The sequence below is a fragment of the Zea mays genome, chromosome 2 (assembly GCF_902167145.1).
Source record: "Zea mays cultivar B73 chromosome 2, Zm-B73-REFERENCE-NAM-5.0, whole genome shotgun sequence".
In the NCBI taxonomy this organism is placed as follows: Eukaryota; Viridiplantae; Streptophyta; class Magnoliopsida; order Poales; family Poaceae; genus Zea; species Zea mays.
The window spans coordinates 210,244,174-210,258,956 of NC_050097.1; the positions used below are offsets into that span (position 1 = coordinate 210,244,174).

At 47.9% G+C, this 14,783-nt stretch overlaps 3 protein-coding genes and 1 non-coding gene across 5 annotated transcripts; 3 read left to right on the top strand and 1 right to left on the bottom strand.

Annotated features, from left to right (window-relative positions):
• The first annotated feature begins 1,299 nt into the window (after positions 1-1,299).
• Positions 1,300-4,492, top strand: LOC100284743 (uncharacterized). The gene is made up of 6 exons (NM_001157638.2): positions 1,300-1,663; positions 2,031-2,154; positions 2,274-2,370; positions 2,460-2,499; positions 2,826-2,909; positions 3,974-4,492. Exons 1-6 carry the CDS (start codon positions 1,661-1,663, stop codon positions 4,136-4,138), a joined length of 513 nt encoding a protein of 170 aa, NP_001151110.2. The 5' UTR covers positions 1,300-1,660; the 3' UTR covers positions 4,139-4,492.
• Positions 4,493-6,645: 2,153 nt separating this feature from the next.
• Positions 6,646-8,574, top strand: LOC100280597 (60S ribosomal protein L44). 2 transcript variants are annotated; one of them, XM_008669668.4, is made up of 4 exons: positions 6,646-6,907; positions 7,798-7,977; positions 8,124-8,198; positions 8,293-8,574. In XM_008669668.4, the coding sequence occupies exons 1-4, from the start codon at positions 6,890-6,892 to the stop codon at positions 8,350-8,352; spliced, it is 333 nt and encodes a 110-aa protein (XP_008667890.1). In that variant the 5' UTR covers positions 6,646-6,889; the 3' UTR covers positions 8,353-8,574. The 2 variants fall into 2 exon arrangements, with proteins under 2 accessions (XP_008667890.1, NP_001146988.1); NM_001153516.2 differs by having other exon boundaries at positions 6,726-6,852; positions 8,293-8,543.
• Positions 7,349-7,420, top strand: LOC111591013 (small nucleolar RNA R66). Its single transcript, XR_004856780.1, has one exon. It is a non-coding gene; the product is annotated as a small nucleolar RNA R66 (small nucleolar RNA).
• Positions 8,575-10,291: 1,717 nt separating the features above from the next.
• On the bottom strand, positions 10,292-13,456 carry LOC100279907 (uncharacterized). Its single transcript, NM_001399049.1, has 5 exons — positions 12,256-13,456; positions 11,898-12,123; positions 11,359-11,581; positions 10,711-10,924; positions 10,292-10,575 (listed from the first exon to the last, which is right to left on the bottom strand). Exons 1-5 carry the CDS (start codon positions 12,763-12,765, stop codon positions 10,564-10,566), a joined length of 1,185 nt encoding a protein of 394 aa, NP_001385978.1. The 5' UTR covers positions 12,766-13,456; the 3' UTR covers positions 10,292-10,563.
• Between the last annotated feature and the right edge of the window lie 1,327 nt (positions 13,457-14,783).

Sequence of the window (14,783 nt, forward strand, 5' to 3'; positions counted from 1 at the left end):
CTAAAAAACAAAAAATTCGGTCTCCTGTCCTCCTATCTACCTATACATGTACATGTGGGCCGGCCTGGCCCGGCACGGCACAGGCCCACAAAAGCACGGCCCACAAAGGCACGACCCACAAAAGCACATATCTAATTATGGGCCGTGCTGTGCCAGCACGTGTGCCCAGTCATCGGCCCACGGCACGGCCCACAATTAGTTATGTGTGCCATGCCGGCCCAAATAGCCCAAAATGTCTTAATGTGCCAGACCGGCCCATATACATACAACAGTAATACATCAACAAAAAGTATAAAATATATATATGACCAAAATAAAACTAAGATGTTTTGTGGATGCACATTATAAACCTTTGGTCAGAAAGAAAAAAATATTACAACTAGCTCACAAATAATATTCAGTTCTCTGTTTAGTGTTTAATTGAGTACTATACATCCATACAGAATACATATACAATGATCATCATCACTATTCACTATCCATATATAGGTATTGGTTCTCGATGGCTTATTGAAGCTCTAGATTCTCCAAGTTATGCTAGTCATGTGGGATTTGATGGACCTTAGTTAAATACTGAGTCTATATTTAGTGGGCCTCGGTGGGCCTTAGTTAAATGGGTCGTGCCAGGCCGGCCCGTGGGCTTGACTTGAGGCCCAGGCACGGCCCACAATGTGGGTCGTGCCGGCCCAGGCCCACAATTAGATTGGGCCGTGCCAGATATGGGCCGTGCCAAAAATTGTGTGCTTTGGGCCGGCCTATCAGGCACAGCACAAATGTACACCTATATATCTACCTATCCTATCCGTACCTTGTCCGCGCGCGTGCGCATCCCGACTGCATCCATCCCGTTCCTACCGCGGCCGGTGTAGGTAGCCACGCCCGCCACGCCCGTCCGCGGCCACGACCAGTTCGAGAAAGGCGTGCGCATGCCGTCTATGGCGCCTCCGCTATAAGGAGGAGAAGCAAGCGCGCAAGGCCAGCAAAAAGCGTCGCGGAGCCACGACCACGACCCCTATTTTGGCACGCCCGTCCCCCGCTTATACGCCGCGCCGGCGAGGTCGCTGCTCCGAATCACCTTCCCTTCCTATTCCCTCTCTCTCTCTCTCTCTCTCTCTCTCTCTCTCTCTCTCTCTCTCTCTCTCTCTCCCGCCCGCTCCGCGGCCTCCTCCTCTACCCGCCCCACAAACCAAGGCCCTCCGCTGTCTGCACGGCGACGGCGGTGCATGGGCGGCGGGCGCGCCGGGACGACGACGACGACGACCGCGCCGCCATGACCACCACCACCACGGCCGCGGCCGCGGTCGCGCAGCTCTGCGCCGGGCCACGGCGGCGCAAGCAGGCAGCAGGGGCTCGGCTCGACCTGCGCTGGGCGCGCCTGCTCCGCCTCGCCGTCGTCACCAGGGTGCTCCGCCTCGCGCGCGACCAGCTGCTCGCCTGCTCCTCCTGCGGGGGCGGCACCGCCGCCCGCCGCCGGTACCGCCGCCTCGGCCCGCCCACCAGCGCCAGCGCCGGTCCCGTGCTGTCACCCGTCGACAGGGACGACGACTGCGCCGCGGACGCCGAGGCCGCGGCCCCTCGCGACGCGGCCGACGACGAAGACAACGTTGTCAGCCTCAAGGTCAGCCTGCTCGGCGACTGCCAGATTGGCAAGACCAGCTTCATGGTAATCGTCAATCGATTAATACCTTCCTTATAATCGCCATGATTCTACTACCTACTGTTAATGTGTTAGTAAATAAATAACTTAATCCGGATATGCTCTGTACTGCACGTCTGCACCCTCGACGCGTCTTCCCTCCTCGTCGTCTTGTCGTTTGATGCTGTTGACCTGTCTTATTGTCTTGCTGTGTAATCTTGACGGCGGATCTGGTTTGGTTTGGTTTGGTTTGGTGCCTACATACAGCTACTATTATTCCTTCCTCACATCGTGCTCGTGCAGTTCCTTAACCGCTGTGCAAATCTGAGCGAGAAACCACCAACGCGTCGTCGCTGTAAGTTTAACCTTCTCGTGGATGTTCGTTCATCCGCAGGTTAAGTATGTGGGAGATGACGGGGAGGAGCAGAACGGCTTGCAGATGACGGGCCTGAATCTCATGGACAAGACGATGCCCGTCAGGGGAGCAAGGATTGCCTACAGCATCTGGGATGTGGCAGGTAAACCTCAGGCACCCCATTGGATCAGCGATTCTGTTCCCTGGTTGCTTTGGCTCAGAGGCCAGATTTCCAACCTTTCTCGATCGTTTCATTTCCATTCGCCTGTGAAACGGATGCAGGAGACCACCAGTCCGTCGACCACGTCCCAATCGCGTGCAAGGACGCCGTGGCGATCCTGTACATGTTCGATCTCACGAGCCGCTGCACGCTTAATAAGTTAGTGTTTACATCGATTACAAACAACTAGAATCCAGAGTTTCACAGCAAATTCTTGTTTGTTGCTCATTCTTTGTTTGGTTGTGCAGCATTGTAGATTGGTACGGGAGGGCGAGGAAATGGAATAAGGTTGGTGTGCATTTCTCTGTGCTGAACACTTCGTGTACATCCCGCGTTTTCTTTCTGTAGCCTCTTGATGATATAGCTGAACATTTCGTGCTCACGGAACATATGGCGAAAAAAAACTATTACGAATTGACACAAACAGTCAGTAGCAGATGGGCTGCCGCTCACTCTCCTTCAGATAACTGTTTGGAACAATTTGATAACTCTGTGATTTGTTCTCACACGTTTAGCAGTATTGAAGATGGATAGTACTAGTGCGCATTGTGCTTGGAGCTTGGCATTGTTACTGAGCAGTGCTTTAATTTTTTAACCCCCTCTCCTCTTGGCAGACGGCTATTCCAATCCTAATCGGGACAAAGTTTGATGACTTTGCTCAGCTTCCTCTTGAGATGCAATGGGCCATCGTTAACCAGGTGAGCTGTGCATTTTACAGTACTGGTTTGTTCTGATCGAAATTTGATTCTTGGTAGCTTTGTTTCTTGCATATGGGGGTCTTCAGCATCCCCGATGTAATTTATCTGGTGCTGGCATAGAAAGATGAGAATTGCCTTGGTTGTGACGAGGGGAGAAGTGGTTGCACATGCCTGTTTCATCTGAAACAGTGCAGTTCAACAAAGGCCTGAAAGTTGAAGTCACGTGAGATATATAAAAACTACCATAACCCATAGCTAGGCAACTGTTCTTGAATCTTTCTAGATGAAACATTTTTGGGCTTCTTTATGTGCTCCACCGCCATGAACCCTAGATTTATTTCTAGTGTGATTACATCCACAGACTCAGTGTCGGTTGGGCATTCCTGTGACAAGGACCGACAGGCGACAGCGTTGTAGAACCCAAAACAGAACTTGAATCGGTTACAGTAGACAAGTAAAGACTGCTCTGAGCAGATAGTACTCGCCTACTTATGCACATTGAAGCTCAAGTGGGCCTTGGTGTCGATTGGAGCCATAGTGAACTACTATTAGGTAGTTGTAGTTGTAGGCCCAGACAACGTCTTATATCGATAGACGAAAACTGAAGTGGTCAAGAGTGTTAGAAAAAACTTGGCAATTGGACATGCAAGGTCTGGTACTCCGGTCTCCATTTTCGTGTCCGTTTGCCAGTCGCCGCACGTCGGAATTAGGAGTGTACGTCAATCTTGTTTGTGGGCCCTTGGTCTACAGGATGTAAACTGATGGTCACTCCTCACCGGACATGCTAAAAGGAATCGACGGCTACGTTGCATCTGGCTGAGAAAAAGAAGGGAGGTTCCTGGGATTTATTTGGCTGTGCTGAACTGCTGTTAGGAAGCTTTAGCTGCATTTCTGTCAGTGGCACTGAAAGATGAGAAGTTCAGTCTTTGCATCTAGGCTAGAGTTGTTACTTGTGCTACAGCACTACAGCTCCAGAGTGGAGTGTTGCGAAGTTCCATTCCTATCGAAACAATACTAATGTGCGTGTCGATCGCTAACAAATGTGGTTTGTGTGTTCCCAACAGGCCAGAGCATACGCAAGAGCGATGAAGGCGACCCTCTTCTTCTCGAGCGCGACGCACAACATCAACGTGAACAAGATCTTCAAGTTCATCACGGCCAAGCTCTTCAACCTCCCGTGGACGGTGGAGCGCAACCTCACCATCGGCGAGCCCATCATAGACTTCTGACGACCCCTTCCTCTAACTAGTAACTCGGCAGCACACGCACGACGACCCTTGGTATATATCATGGGTTGACAGGGTCGTGTCTTTCGATCCTCTTGCCCTGTGCGAGCCGCCGGAGCCATGAAGTGACCGAGCATGCCCGTCGTCCTCTTCCTCCTGGTGGCCGGCTGCAGCAGGCAAGATGCCCTTTGTAAATATAGCCATAGGTGACGGTCCCGCGTGCGTGCGGCCGTGCGGGAGCGTCGTCAAATGGGAAGAAAACCGCGAGGTGTGACTGTGATGTAACACCCCGTCTGTAACATTCGCCAGAGTATATAGGAAATCCATGTTAATATACCCTCCATTCCAACTGACAAAGGCATGCGCTGGCGCGTGGCGGCTTGCTGCCGGTGCAGAACCTCTTCTTTCTCCTCACCCGGGCCTATTTGGTTCAGCTTTTTTCTGACCAGTTTTTCTGAGAATCTAGCTGTGGAAAGAATCTGGCTGTGAGAGAATCTGAGTATTGTGTGGATTACGTGCGGAGGAAGATGAAGTGGTCCAAAGGGTTCAGGATCTAGAAAGCAATAAATTCCTACTATCATGACGATTCAACTGATTTTGTGTTCATATTGATTTTGGATGGTTTTTTTTCAAAAGATTCTTATAGAAGCTGGCTGAAAAGCTGGGGCGTTTGGCGATCTGCAGCAGCTTTTGGTGGCCAAAAGCTGGAAAAAGCCTAAACAAACAGGGCGTGCTTGCATGCGTCTTGAGGCGTGCAAGCAGTTCAGGTTCCTCCGTTCCTGTAGTTGGTTATTTGTACATCTGTGAGTTATTTGCACGACGAGTCAATTTATGCTACCCCGTCACAACTCACAAGTTAGTTATTTCCTTGTCTGCCTGAGGTCCAAAGTCGCTATCACCTGTGCTGCTGTGCAGCCATGTTCGGCTGCAGCGACTTCAACCAGTCTCGGCTCAGCCGTTTTACAGTTTATTTATTAATTGCTGCAAGGGTGTGCTTGCCGCTACGAGTATAGTATAGTTCAGAGGAGGTTATACATACCGTGTCCCGAGGAAACAAGAACTGCAAAAATGAGAGCCTCTTTGGCTGTTTGTCTGGGAACTTATGTACTATGGTCAGCTAATGTTTTTTTTCCGTCTTCGCAGCAAAATTAACGGACATGTAACGTGTGTCGACGTGAACTCGTGATTAGTGCGTTCACGGATGCCTGTTTGATAATCTCCGGATCGTGTCTGTGGTCTGATTTTTTTTGTTTACTGGGCTCTCTTCCAAGTTCATGCATATTAGGTTGGGTTTAACCAAAGTCAAAACACATCAGCCGAGGCTTGTTCGTTTTGCTCTCAATTCACATGTGGATTGGATGAGATTGAGTAGGTTTAAATCCTAAAATAGTCAAAATCTCTTATATTTTTTTCCATTCTTATTCAATCCACATGAGGTAGGAATAACCGAACAAGATCTGATACGGTGGCGCAGACTAGAGATGGCAATGGGTACCCGCGACCCGATACCCGATGGATATTTACTCCATTAGGGATATTTACTACATATGTGAGCTAAATATTTTACCCGTGGGTCTGTTATTGGGCAAAAATCTTCACCCAATGGGTAAACGGGTATTAGAACGTTCCGTCTTCACCCATACATGTTAACCTGTGGGTATAAAATACCCAATATAAACTTAGCCCAAGCATGAACTTGAACTTTAGTCATCCATATTTTTTACTATTTAACAACCTTTTAGACCATAATGTCATAGAAGGCTTAACGACAATTTAATGACCATTTGTAATGATGCTAGAAAATTTTGTAATGGTATTTATATGGATATACTTGATATTTGTATAGTATAAAATTTTGATAGATATTTAATTTTGTGGGTACGAGTGACCCGATGGGTGACCCATACCCACATGAGTATGGGTATGGGGGTAAATTCATACCCACCGGTGTATATGGGTGACCCGGTGGGGTTGTTTTTGTGTCGTGGGTATGGGTATGGGGTAGTAATACCCGGTGGGTATTTACTCATTGCCATCTCTAGCGCAGACGATCAACGTATGTCGGTTCAACTGGCCATTCAGTGGGGTTTTTCTTCAAATCTTAGAAAGTTTGGGTGAACATTCCTCCAACTTCACCATTGCTGAGCAGGGGCAGACCCGGTTGTGTTGAGTTTTCTGGTTTTAGTGGATATTTTGATCATATTTAATGTAGTTATCAAGGTTCTATTTAGACCCCCGCTCAGTTGTTGGGCCTCTACTTAAATGTTGGGCTGGGTCGGCCTCTCTTGGTGAGTATATTAAAATATGGAAAAGTTTGGTTTTAAAAGACCTTAAATATTTATACAGGAGTGTTATTTCATGTTTTGGTCTCACACTGTTTGAATGGTCAAAAGAGTATCGAACGGAAACCGAACCATGTGACTTTTTTCGTGGAAAATTGCAGCATACCAACTGGGCCATGCTGGCCTGGTTTCGCAGGGACATGGTGGGAGTCGAAGCGGAACCGAGTGTGCAGCCCAATAGCATCCTGGGCGTACGGCCCATGAGAAGAACACGGCATTGATTCCCGGAGAAAACCCTAGACTGCGGCGGGCGCCTTCCCATAAAAGCACAGCTCTTGTGTCCCCGCCGCCGCCACCTGCTGCAGCTTCTCAACCGGATAGGTAGCACCGGAGCAGGTAGAACGCTGCACAATCCCCTTCGCCGCCGCCAAGATGGTAACCGCCTTCTTCCCCGTCTCTCTCTGTTGAGTAGATGAGGGTTTTCAGATTGGTGCGTGGGAGTAGATGACTGTTTTCACTTCCATTTCTGGATGTGATGGCTCTCTCGGGTTTAACTTGGTCGGTGGCTGTTATTTATGTAGATACTTGTGATTCTTCGTCCGTTATTTTTTCTTGTGTGTGGTAGTTGGATTTGTAGCGTTGCCCCTATATGTTGTTAGATCTGTGGAGCATGCTGCATCACAAGGAAATATGCGATTCCTAGTGGGACCCATCCTCGGTGCTTGTATTTCTTTGTTTTTAGATTCAGTCTAGAGGATTTATGTTAAACTTGAGGTGTGCAGCGCATAACTTTGTTTGTTGAACTGATGTGATGCTGCAATGGCTGCTTATACTTTCTATAAGTTCTCTTGGATGCACTGTCACAATTGTACCTGAACTTTGGTGTGATTCCTGGTTATCTTTTGTTCAAATGCGTAATGCTTTTGTTGGGTCTTATGATGGCATGAATCTTTGAGACCTGATTATTCTCATGATGACAAACTATACACAATCTTCTGAGGACCTATACGTTCTGATTTGAGTTTCAATTTCATTTCCCAACTTATATTGAACTTGTCTACGCATCTGTTTACGATTTGATCTTCAGCTACTAAGAGCAAACACCAAGAGACTACATTCTTCCTAATTAATATGAATAGAAAAAATACCCTCCAACAGCTTATCTAAATGGTTATCCAAATATAACCATCTTTTATTCCTGGTTTCTCGCTAGTCGAAGATAGAAAACGTGAACTGCTCTCTAGAGTGCAAACAAGATATACAAAGTGTTTTTATTCAATTGACCCTCATAGAAAGTGTTTTTTATTCAATTGACTGCTCTCTAGAGATGGATATGAAATGTTGTTTTAACATGTGCAGTTTGTTTCACATGTTATACAGGTGAACGTTCCTAAGACCAAGAAGACGTACTGCAAGAACAAAGAGTGCAAGAAGCACACACTCCACAAGGTGACTCAGTATAAGAAGGGCAAGGATAGCCTGTCTGCCCAGGGAAAGCGCCGTTATGACCGCAAGCAGTCAGGATATGGTGGTCAGACCAAGCCTGTCTTCCACAAGAAGGTAATGCAGCATATCTATTTGATTGTACTTATACCTTTGTCTGTTTTGATGCTAGCATGAATGTCTGAAAATATCTGCGAATTCTAAATGCCTGTTCAGTGATTAATGTGGGATATGACAAATGAGATTGTATTTATACCTTTCAGGCCAAGACCACCAAGAAGATTGTTCTGAAGCTGCAGTGCCAGAGCTGCAAGCACTACTCACAGCACGCCATCAAGGTACTGTCTTGATTCTCCCGTGCTAAACTTGCTGCTGAACAAAGCATTTCTCCATTGGTTATAGCTCACTCTTTGCTGACTCCCTGTGTCACAGAGATGCAAGCATTTTGAGATTGGTGGAGACAAGAAGGGCAAGGGCACATCTCTTTTCTAAGCTTCTCGTCCACCTGTCTGGTTGTTGAGTTGAAGCTGTGGGTCTACTACTACTGTTATAAAAACATGTCGCCAAATTTCAATGTTAATGTAGCAATGAAAGCAGACCATGCTATGTATCCAAATTCCAATGCCTGACATTTGTTCTGGGGTGTTGGTCGACTTTTGGCTAAATGAAAGTTTTGTAGCTTGAATCTGTTTTGTGTTTGATTTTGTTCTGCCATTGCCTATGCCTGTTCTTGTGCCAAAAAAGTTCGATCATTTTTACACCGAGGATGGATTATGTAATGTATCTTGCTGAATGGAATCCCGTAGAATGGACATATGTAGTTCTGTGTAATGATGTCCTAATCAATTTGCGTAATCCATCTATCTTGCTATGTCTTTCCTCGTCTGCAGCGCATGGGAAGTAGAGAAAGATGAGCAACTCGGATATCATCATTATAGCAAACAACCCGCCGGATTTCTTCGGGTCTAGTGCTGGAAACACTAAATTTTGGAACTAAGATAGGTGAAGAGCGAGCTCGAAGTGTCTGAGAGGTCGGACACCAGCACATTAACGCTGCAGATCAAATGAGTCGCTGAAAATGAAGCGCACCTCCTGATTCACATTTTCATTTGGCATCTTTTTTTTACTCGTTTAATTATGGCCTTCCGGCTGCTAAAAGCGTGTATATAAGCAATTAAAATGATTGAGCACAGGTTCTTTCGCTGCCCTTTTGCTACATCTGTTTTGGTTTCAGTCTCTTCTTTCCACCAGGACAAACTTGCTCATGTTTCAGGAAATAGCCATCTTGTGATGGATTGGAACTGGAGTTCTGAACAGCTTAGAAGCACATGACATCTACCGTTCTTGCTTCAGGAGGATAATCTTCAGGAGCATAAAACATCTATACCAGCGTTGCTAGGAACTGAACTCATCGATACAGAACTGAACTCATAATCACAAAATTGCGCCCACTCTGACTGCAGGATAGGTACAGGAATCAGGGCATGGATGTTACTGTACATGCCAAAGCCATGGCTCCTCCTCAGCTAGCTGACATGATAGCCAAAATTTGGAAACACCCTAACTGCTCTTCCAAATGGGCTAGGACACAGGGTGATAAAACCCCTACAGCTTCAGGGTTCACAAAATGCAGTATACATGCAAACCAGAAAGCTCGCCATTTTATTAGAAATCCCAGCCAGTTCGGGTTTTTTTTTTACATTTTATTATATATATAAGGAAAACTGAACTGTGTTCTTGACCTTTCAAGTCGGCTAGAGCTGTTTCGAAGGCAATGCATCTTGTGTTTAAAAGGCACGGTGCTCACGTGGCACATTTTAAATGCGTGTGCTCAAAGGAGTATAAGAATGTACCGTGCATGTGTAGTAAGCACTAAAGATGGAAAATGCAGCTTAGTAATAAAGGACTGTCGTTTAGTTTGAAGATTTAGGCCTTTTACCCACAATCACGAGCGGCTAACACCAAAGGATTTGGTATCTTCGACGAACTTCTGAAAAAAGCACGAAAGATACATCTGAACCGGAATCTAAAATGCAACGGCCCATAGAGCACCAAAGGTTGCACCCGCCTGCGAGGATGGCATATCAGCTCTGCCAAAAGCCCATGCTGAACAACAAAAGTGTGCCGAGCCAAAGGAGCAGTCAGCAAGCGCGCACAAAGAAAGATCAGCTACGCTCCAACGCTGAATCCATCGCGAAGATCTCAGTGTGCAAATTGCACGGCGCTTCCCGTCAGGGACAGCCATGCTCCCCTGTGCCTGTCAGTCACCAGCAAGAGGACAAGGTGGGCGACCAGACCTTTACACGGCTGCCGTTCCTGGCCTCGTGAAACATGACGAATGGAATGGGTATCATACTATCATCCCGATGCATTCTCAGCCACGCGTTGTTTTGGACCGCAGAATTCGGAGGCAACAGAAGGACAGAGAGGGGAAAAAAAATCTGGAACCTTTATTTAGATGGATCCATCTCTCATTCTCTCTCTAATCTTAGTCATAATAGAAACACCACGAAATGAGCCCAGTAACACTGGAAGCTAGTCCTAGGAAAGAAAATACAAAAAAGAGAGGATCTAGTAGTATTATACAAAGGGCGATTCTTAGTAGACATTCTCAAAGGTCATAAGCTGTCATCTTCGAGCACCGAGCTGATCCGCGGTGAACTGATGAGGGCAGGCCATCTAGACGCCAATTAATGCAAGGCGTTACTGCTTTGCCTGAAACATCGAATTCGTTTTTTTTAATATATTTTGGTCAGAAATCAGCGTTCAACTGACTGACAGTGCTTTTCTACGTGATCGAATTCAGAATAATAATAATGATGAAAAAAAATGGTGTTTGGACTGTTATACCTGGGAGTAGATGAAGGTTCCGAGGATGGCGATGGCGGCTCCGAGCGCGTTGATGGGCTGGACGGGCGTCTGGAAGATGATGATGGAGGCGACGATGACGGAGATCCTCTTCATGGTGTTGCCGATGGAGAACGTGAGCGGCGAGATCTCGTCCAGCGACATGTACGACACCTGGTTGTACAGGTGGTAGAACACGCTCTGCGCAGCCACCCACCTGCGTACGTACGTGCATCCACATCCACACCACAGATGAAGTCTTAGCCACACGAATCGAAACTGGATTATCAGTCAAGTATCAAGGCAATGATCGGTTTTGTTTCTTCTGCAGGACGAGCAGCAGGCCGTTGCAGACCACACAGTTCATATCTCAGAAACCGTGATATGTTGTCCCTACACAGGCAGGCAGCTGCTCTTTTTTGTGAGGGGATGCTAAGATACTTATTGTGTGACACAGATCAGTAGATCTATCAGCATTGTTGTGGATTTTCTGAGGTATGTCATAAGGTGTAACTGCTGCAAGCAACTGTGTTTACAATCGATTCAAGGCTTGGAATTCCTGATAATAGACACACCCACTAACACACACACACACATACTGTGTGTGTGTGACAGTTTAACGCTACGTAACGTGAGAGTAAGCTTAATTACCAGACGAAGTTGGGGCCGATCTCGGCGACTGCTTGCTGCCAGCCCGCCGCCCAGAGCTTGGGTCCCTCCATGGCGACGGCGAAGGGGAGGAGGATCACCAGCGACATGATGGAGAGGCAGGCGTAGTAGTTCATCCCGCTCACGGACTTGCCCTTCATCCCCTTCTTGGAGAAGATGGTCCGGACGACGAACGCCAGGTTCGAGATCATTGCCCCCATGAACCCTACAGCGTGGGTCGAACAAGACAGGTTCAGTTATCCCATCATTTTTCCATGTATACGTATAACGTATGTGTGTGGTTCAGACTTCAGAATGGCTGGAAAAGTTTGCGACTGCGACTGCGAGGTGTCAAAATCTGGCACAAAATCAGTACGTACTATTTTTTCTTCCGTTGATTGTTTGTGTTAAAATCAGTTTTCTATCTATGGAAACCCGCATGAAGAATTACACACAATCCCTCTGATCGATATTTCTCGTGTATCAGCAGCATGAGTATTTCCGAGGCTCAGGAGATGGGGCCGGATTTCCGTGTCACTCACCAACCATGTTGAAGTTGAGCTCGGTGACGGCGGCGAGCGCGCACCCACCGATGATCGGGAGGAGGGAGAAGTAGACCGGCGCCGGGAAGTGCTCGCCGAGGAAGAACCTGGAGACGAGCACGCTGAATGCCGGCTCCCCGCTCTTGATGATGTGCGTGAACGACACGGCCACCTTGGCCATGCTCACCGTCGCCGCGACGTGCCCGATCGTGTGCGCGATCGCAACCTGCTCGGCCGGCCGGCCACGACCACGAGACGACTCGCATCAGCAATCCAGCACCACACAGATCGAGCCGCATCTAGAAGAAGAAGCTAGAGATCTTTAGGAAGGAATTAAGCGGCGCCGATCGATACTCACGGGAGTGAGCGCCTTCCAGAAGTCGAGGTCCGTCTGGGGCGCCTCGGCGATCCTGGTGGCCCAGGACGCGAGCATGATGGCGGAGCCGGCGGCGAGGGACAGCGTCGACGTGAGCCACGGGTACGGGAACGCGTTCAGCACCTTCTTGTTGTAGATGTTGAAGATCACGTTCAGCGCCCACCACGTGGCGAAGTACACCCCGATCTTGGCGCGGCGCGCGGTCTCCGCCGGCGCGGCGACCTCCACCACCGGCCGGGCGCCGTCCGCTGTGGCGGACGGAGGCGCGGGGGACGCGGCGCGGTCGCTGCGGCCCGCCGCCGCCATCGCCACGGTTGTCGCGAGGACATGGTCTTGGCGGTACAGCGGACGCGCGGAGACGGAGAGGGACAGCGGCCTGGAGCCGGCGGCGGGGAGGGGAGGGAGGTGCAGGGGCTTGAAGCCCGCCTTGCAGGTGGCCGCGGCCGCGGCCGCGGTGGTGGAGGACTTGACGGAGGCGGCGGCGGCCTGCATTGTCGCAGAAGGTAGAAGGAAGGGTGGCTGACCTAGGTTAGGTTGGCGAGTTCTTGGGGTCTTGTCGAAGAGCAGCAGGCGCCTGCAGCTGCGGAGGCCGAGGCTGTGCGTGACTGCGTGTGGTGTGTGTGTGTCTCTTGTCTGATGGCAAGGGAATGGTGAGAGGGGAGGTATTTATAGAAGAGCGCGCGAAGGCGAAGGAAGACAATTTGCCACTTCGGATCTGTGCCATTTCTTCTCAGTTTTTTTTTTGTATTTGTATTATATATTTATTACTCATGCGGTTTTAATGCTTAATTCTATAGGACATGTTAGTTTTTAAGCTAATTCTCATGTAAATAATGTAAAAATGCTTCTAACACTTCTAACAGCCCCTTAATCTAATTTAACCCCCTAATTTTGGATCCTCGTTTCGCCCCTCGTCTCCCCCTCTCGCATGCATGCACACAACCATGTTTGTTAAATCCAACCGTTTACAAAACTGATATTGTCTTATTCAAACTTGTTACCGCTGATATCGAGTGTAAAGCATTACCGTTATCATTTACGTTACATTTTGTGAATCAAACGGCACTTTAGTGTCCACAATAAGACCGTGGAACAATGAATATTTATTTTAGTGAAAAAATTTAATTTCAAATGTTATTTAATTGAGTAGTCCTACCTGTACTAATCCCCTTTGCATTTTTGTACATCTACAAAGTTTATTTGTGCCACAACACATTCCCTTGAAATTTCTCCACACGATTTTCTTATTCACAAATCACAACAATGAGGGACTGCGTTTTTTTTTGCTTTGTTTGTGATGTCGACTTAAATTGTGACAAGTCTGAAAATAGCTTACCGAGAATTTCTGCAAGGCTAGAAATTGACAAAAGAATCTTCCTGGAAATATTCTCATCACAGGATGCCGTCTTGTGACCAAGAGAGACGTATATGTAATGTAGGCTGCATCCTGTGTTCCTGCAAGACTTGTAAGTTGTACTGTAGCTAAAAGTTTCTTTTTTTCTCTCAATTCTGAACATGAACATGTGTTAGACTTTCTTCCTTTGTAGGGCATGAACATGTGTTAGACTCATACGAGTATATGATCAGTTGCTCTAGCTAGCTTTGAATAATTCAACAATAAAACGAAGTCTATACAAACATATTGCCCAAATCTAAAAACAAATAAATCCACAGCCGATTGCTGCGGTTAAACACAATGTATAAGATCATCTCTAACAAAATGACCTATAAAAGTGCTCTATAATTTAAAATGAGTATATTTTATAGAATTTAGGTCACCAACAAAACATTCAGTTTCAATATTAAAACCTCACATCTAGATTATAGGACAGATCACTGCGGTGTAGTATATTTGAGTTACTTGAGAGAACGCCCTATAAAATTTTAACCAAATTTTATAAAATGATGCACTGTTGGAGTAGTTTTTAGTATCATATTTTAGTTTAAGGCATTGTTGGAGATACTCCAAAAGATACTTTTCCTTGATGTCTAAAATGCGGAGCCTGAAATGTATGTGTAAATAAACCAGTCGTTTGAAGGGAAAAAGAAGGAAACGTATACAACAGATTTTCAAAGGAAAAGGACGATGCCTACAAGAGTAGGAAGCTCCCTCCTTACCTCCGGAAACTGGACGGCCCTCGCGTGCCGCGGCCTGCCGGCCATACTCGTCAACAGCGATTGCCCGGGGACGAGAGGCGCGATCAAAACGCGGTGCCTCGTGTTCTCTAGCCAAGCTGTCGCCGTTTCACCGCCGGCGGCAAGGCAAGCTCTGGCCTGGCTATCTCGCCGAACGGCCGGGCCGACGACAGATCGATCGAACGGACGACGCGCGCACCCCCGCGTGTCCCCGTCAGCGGTCAGCCCCACCACCTGACGCGCGCCGTCCCCTGTCGTCTGTCGACCTCCTCTCTCCTCTAGCGACCGTCGATCAGCTCTCTCGTCCCGGCGCGGGAGGGGTCCCCGGTGGTGGCGCGATACGCGTTTTCACGGCTGGGAGCGCCCGCGGCCCG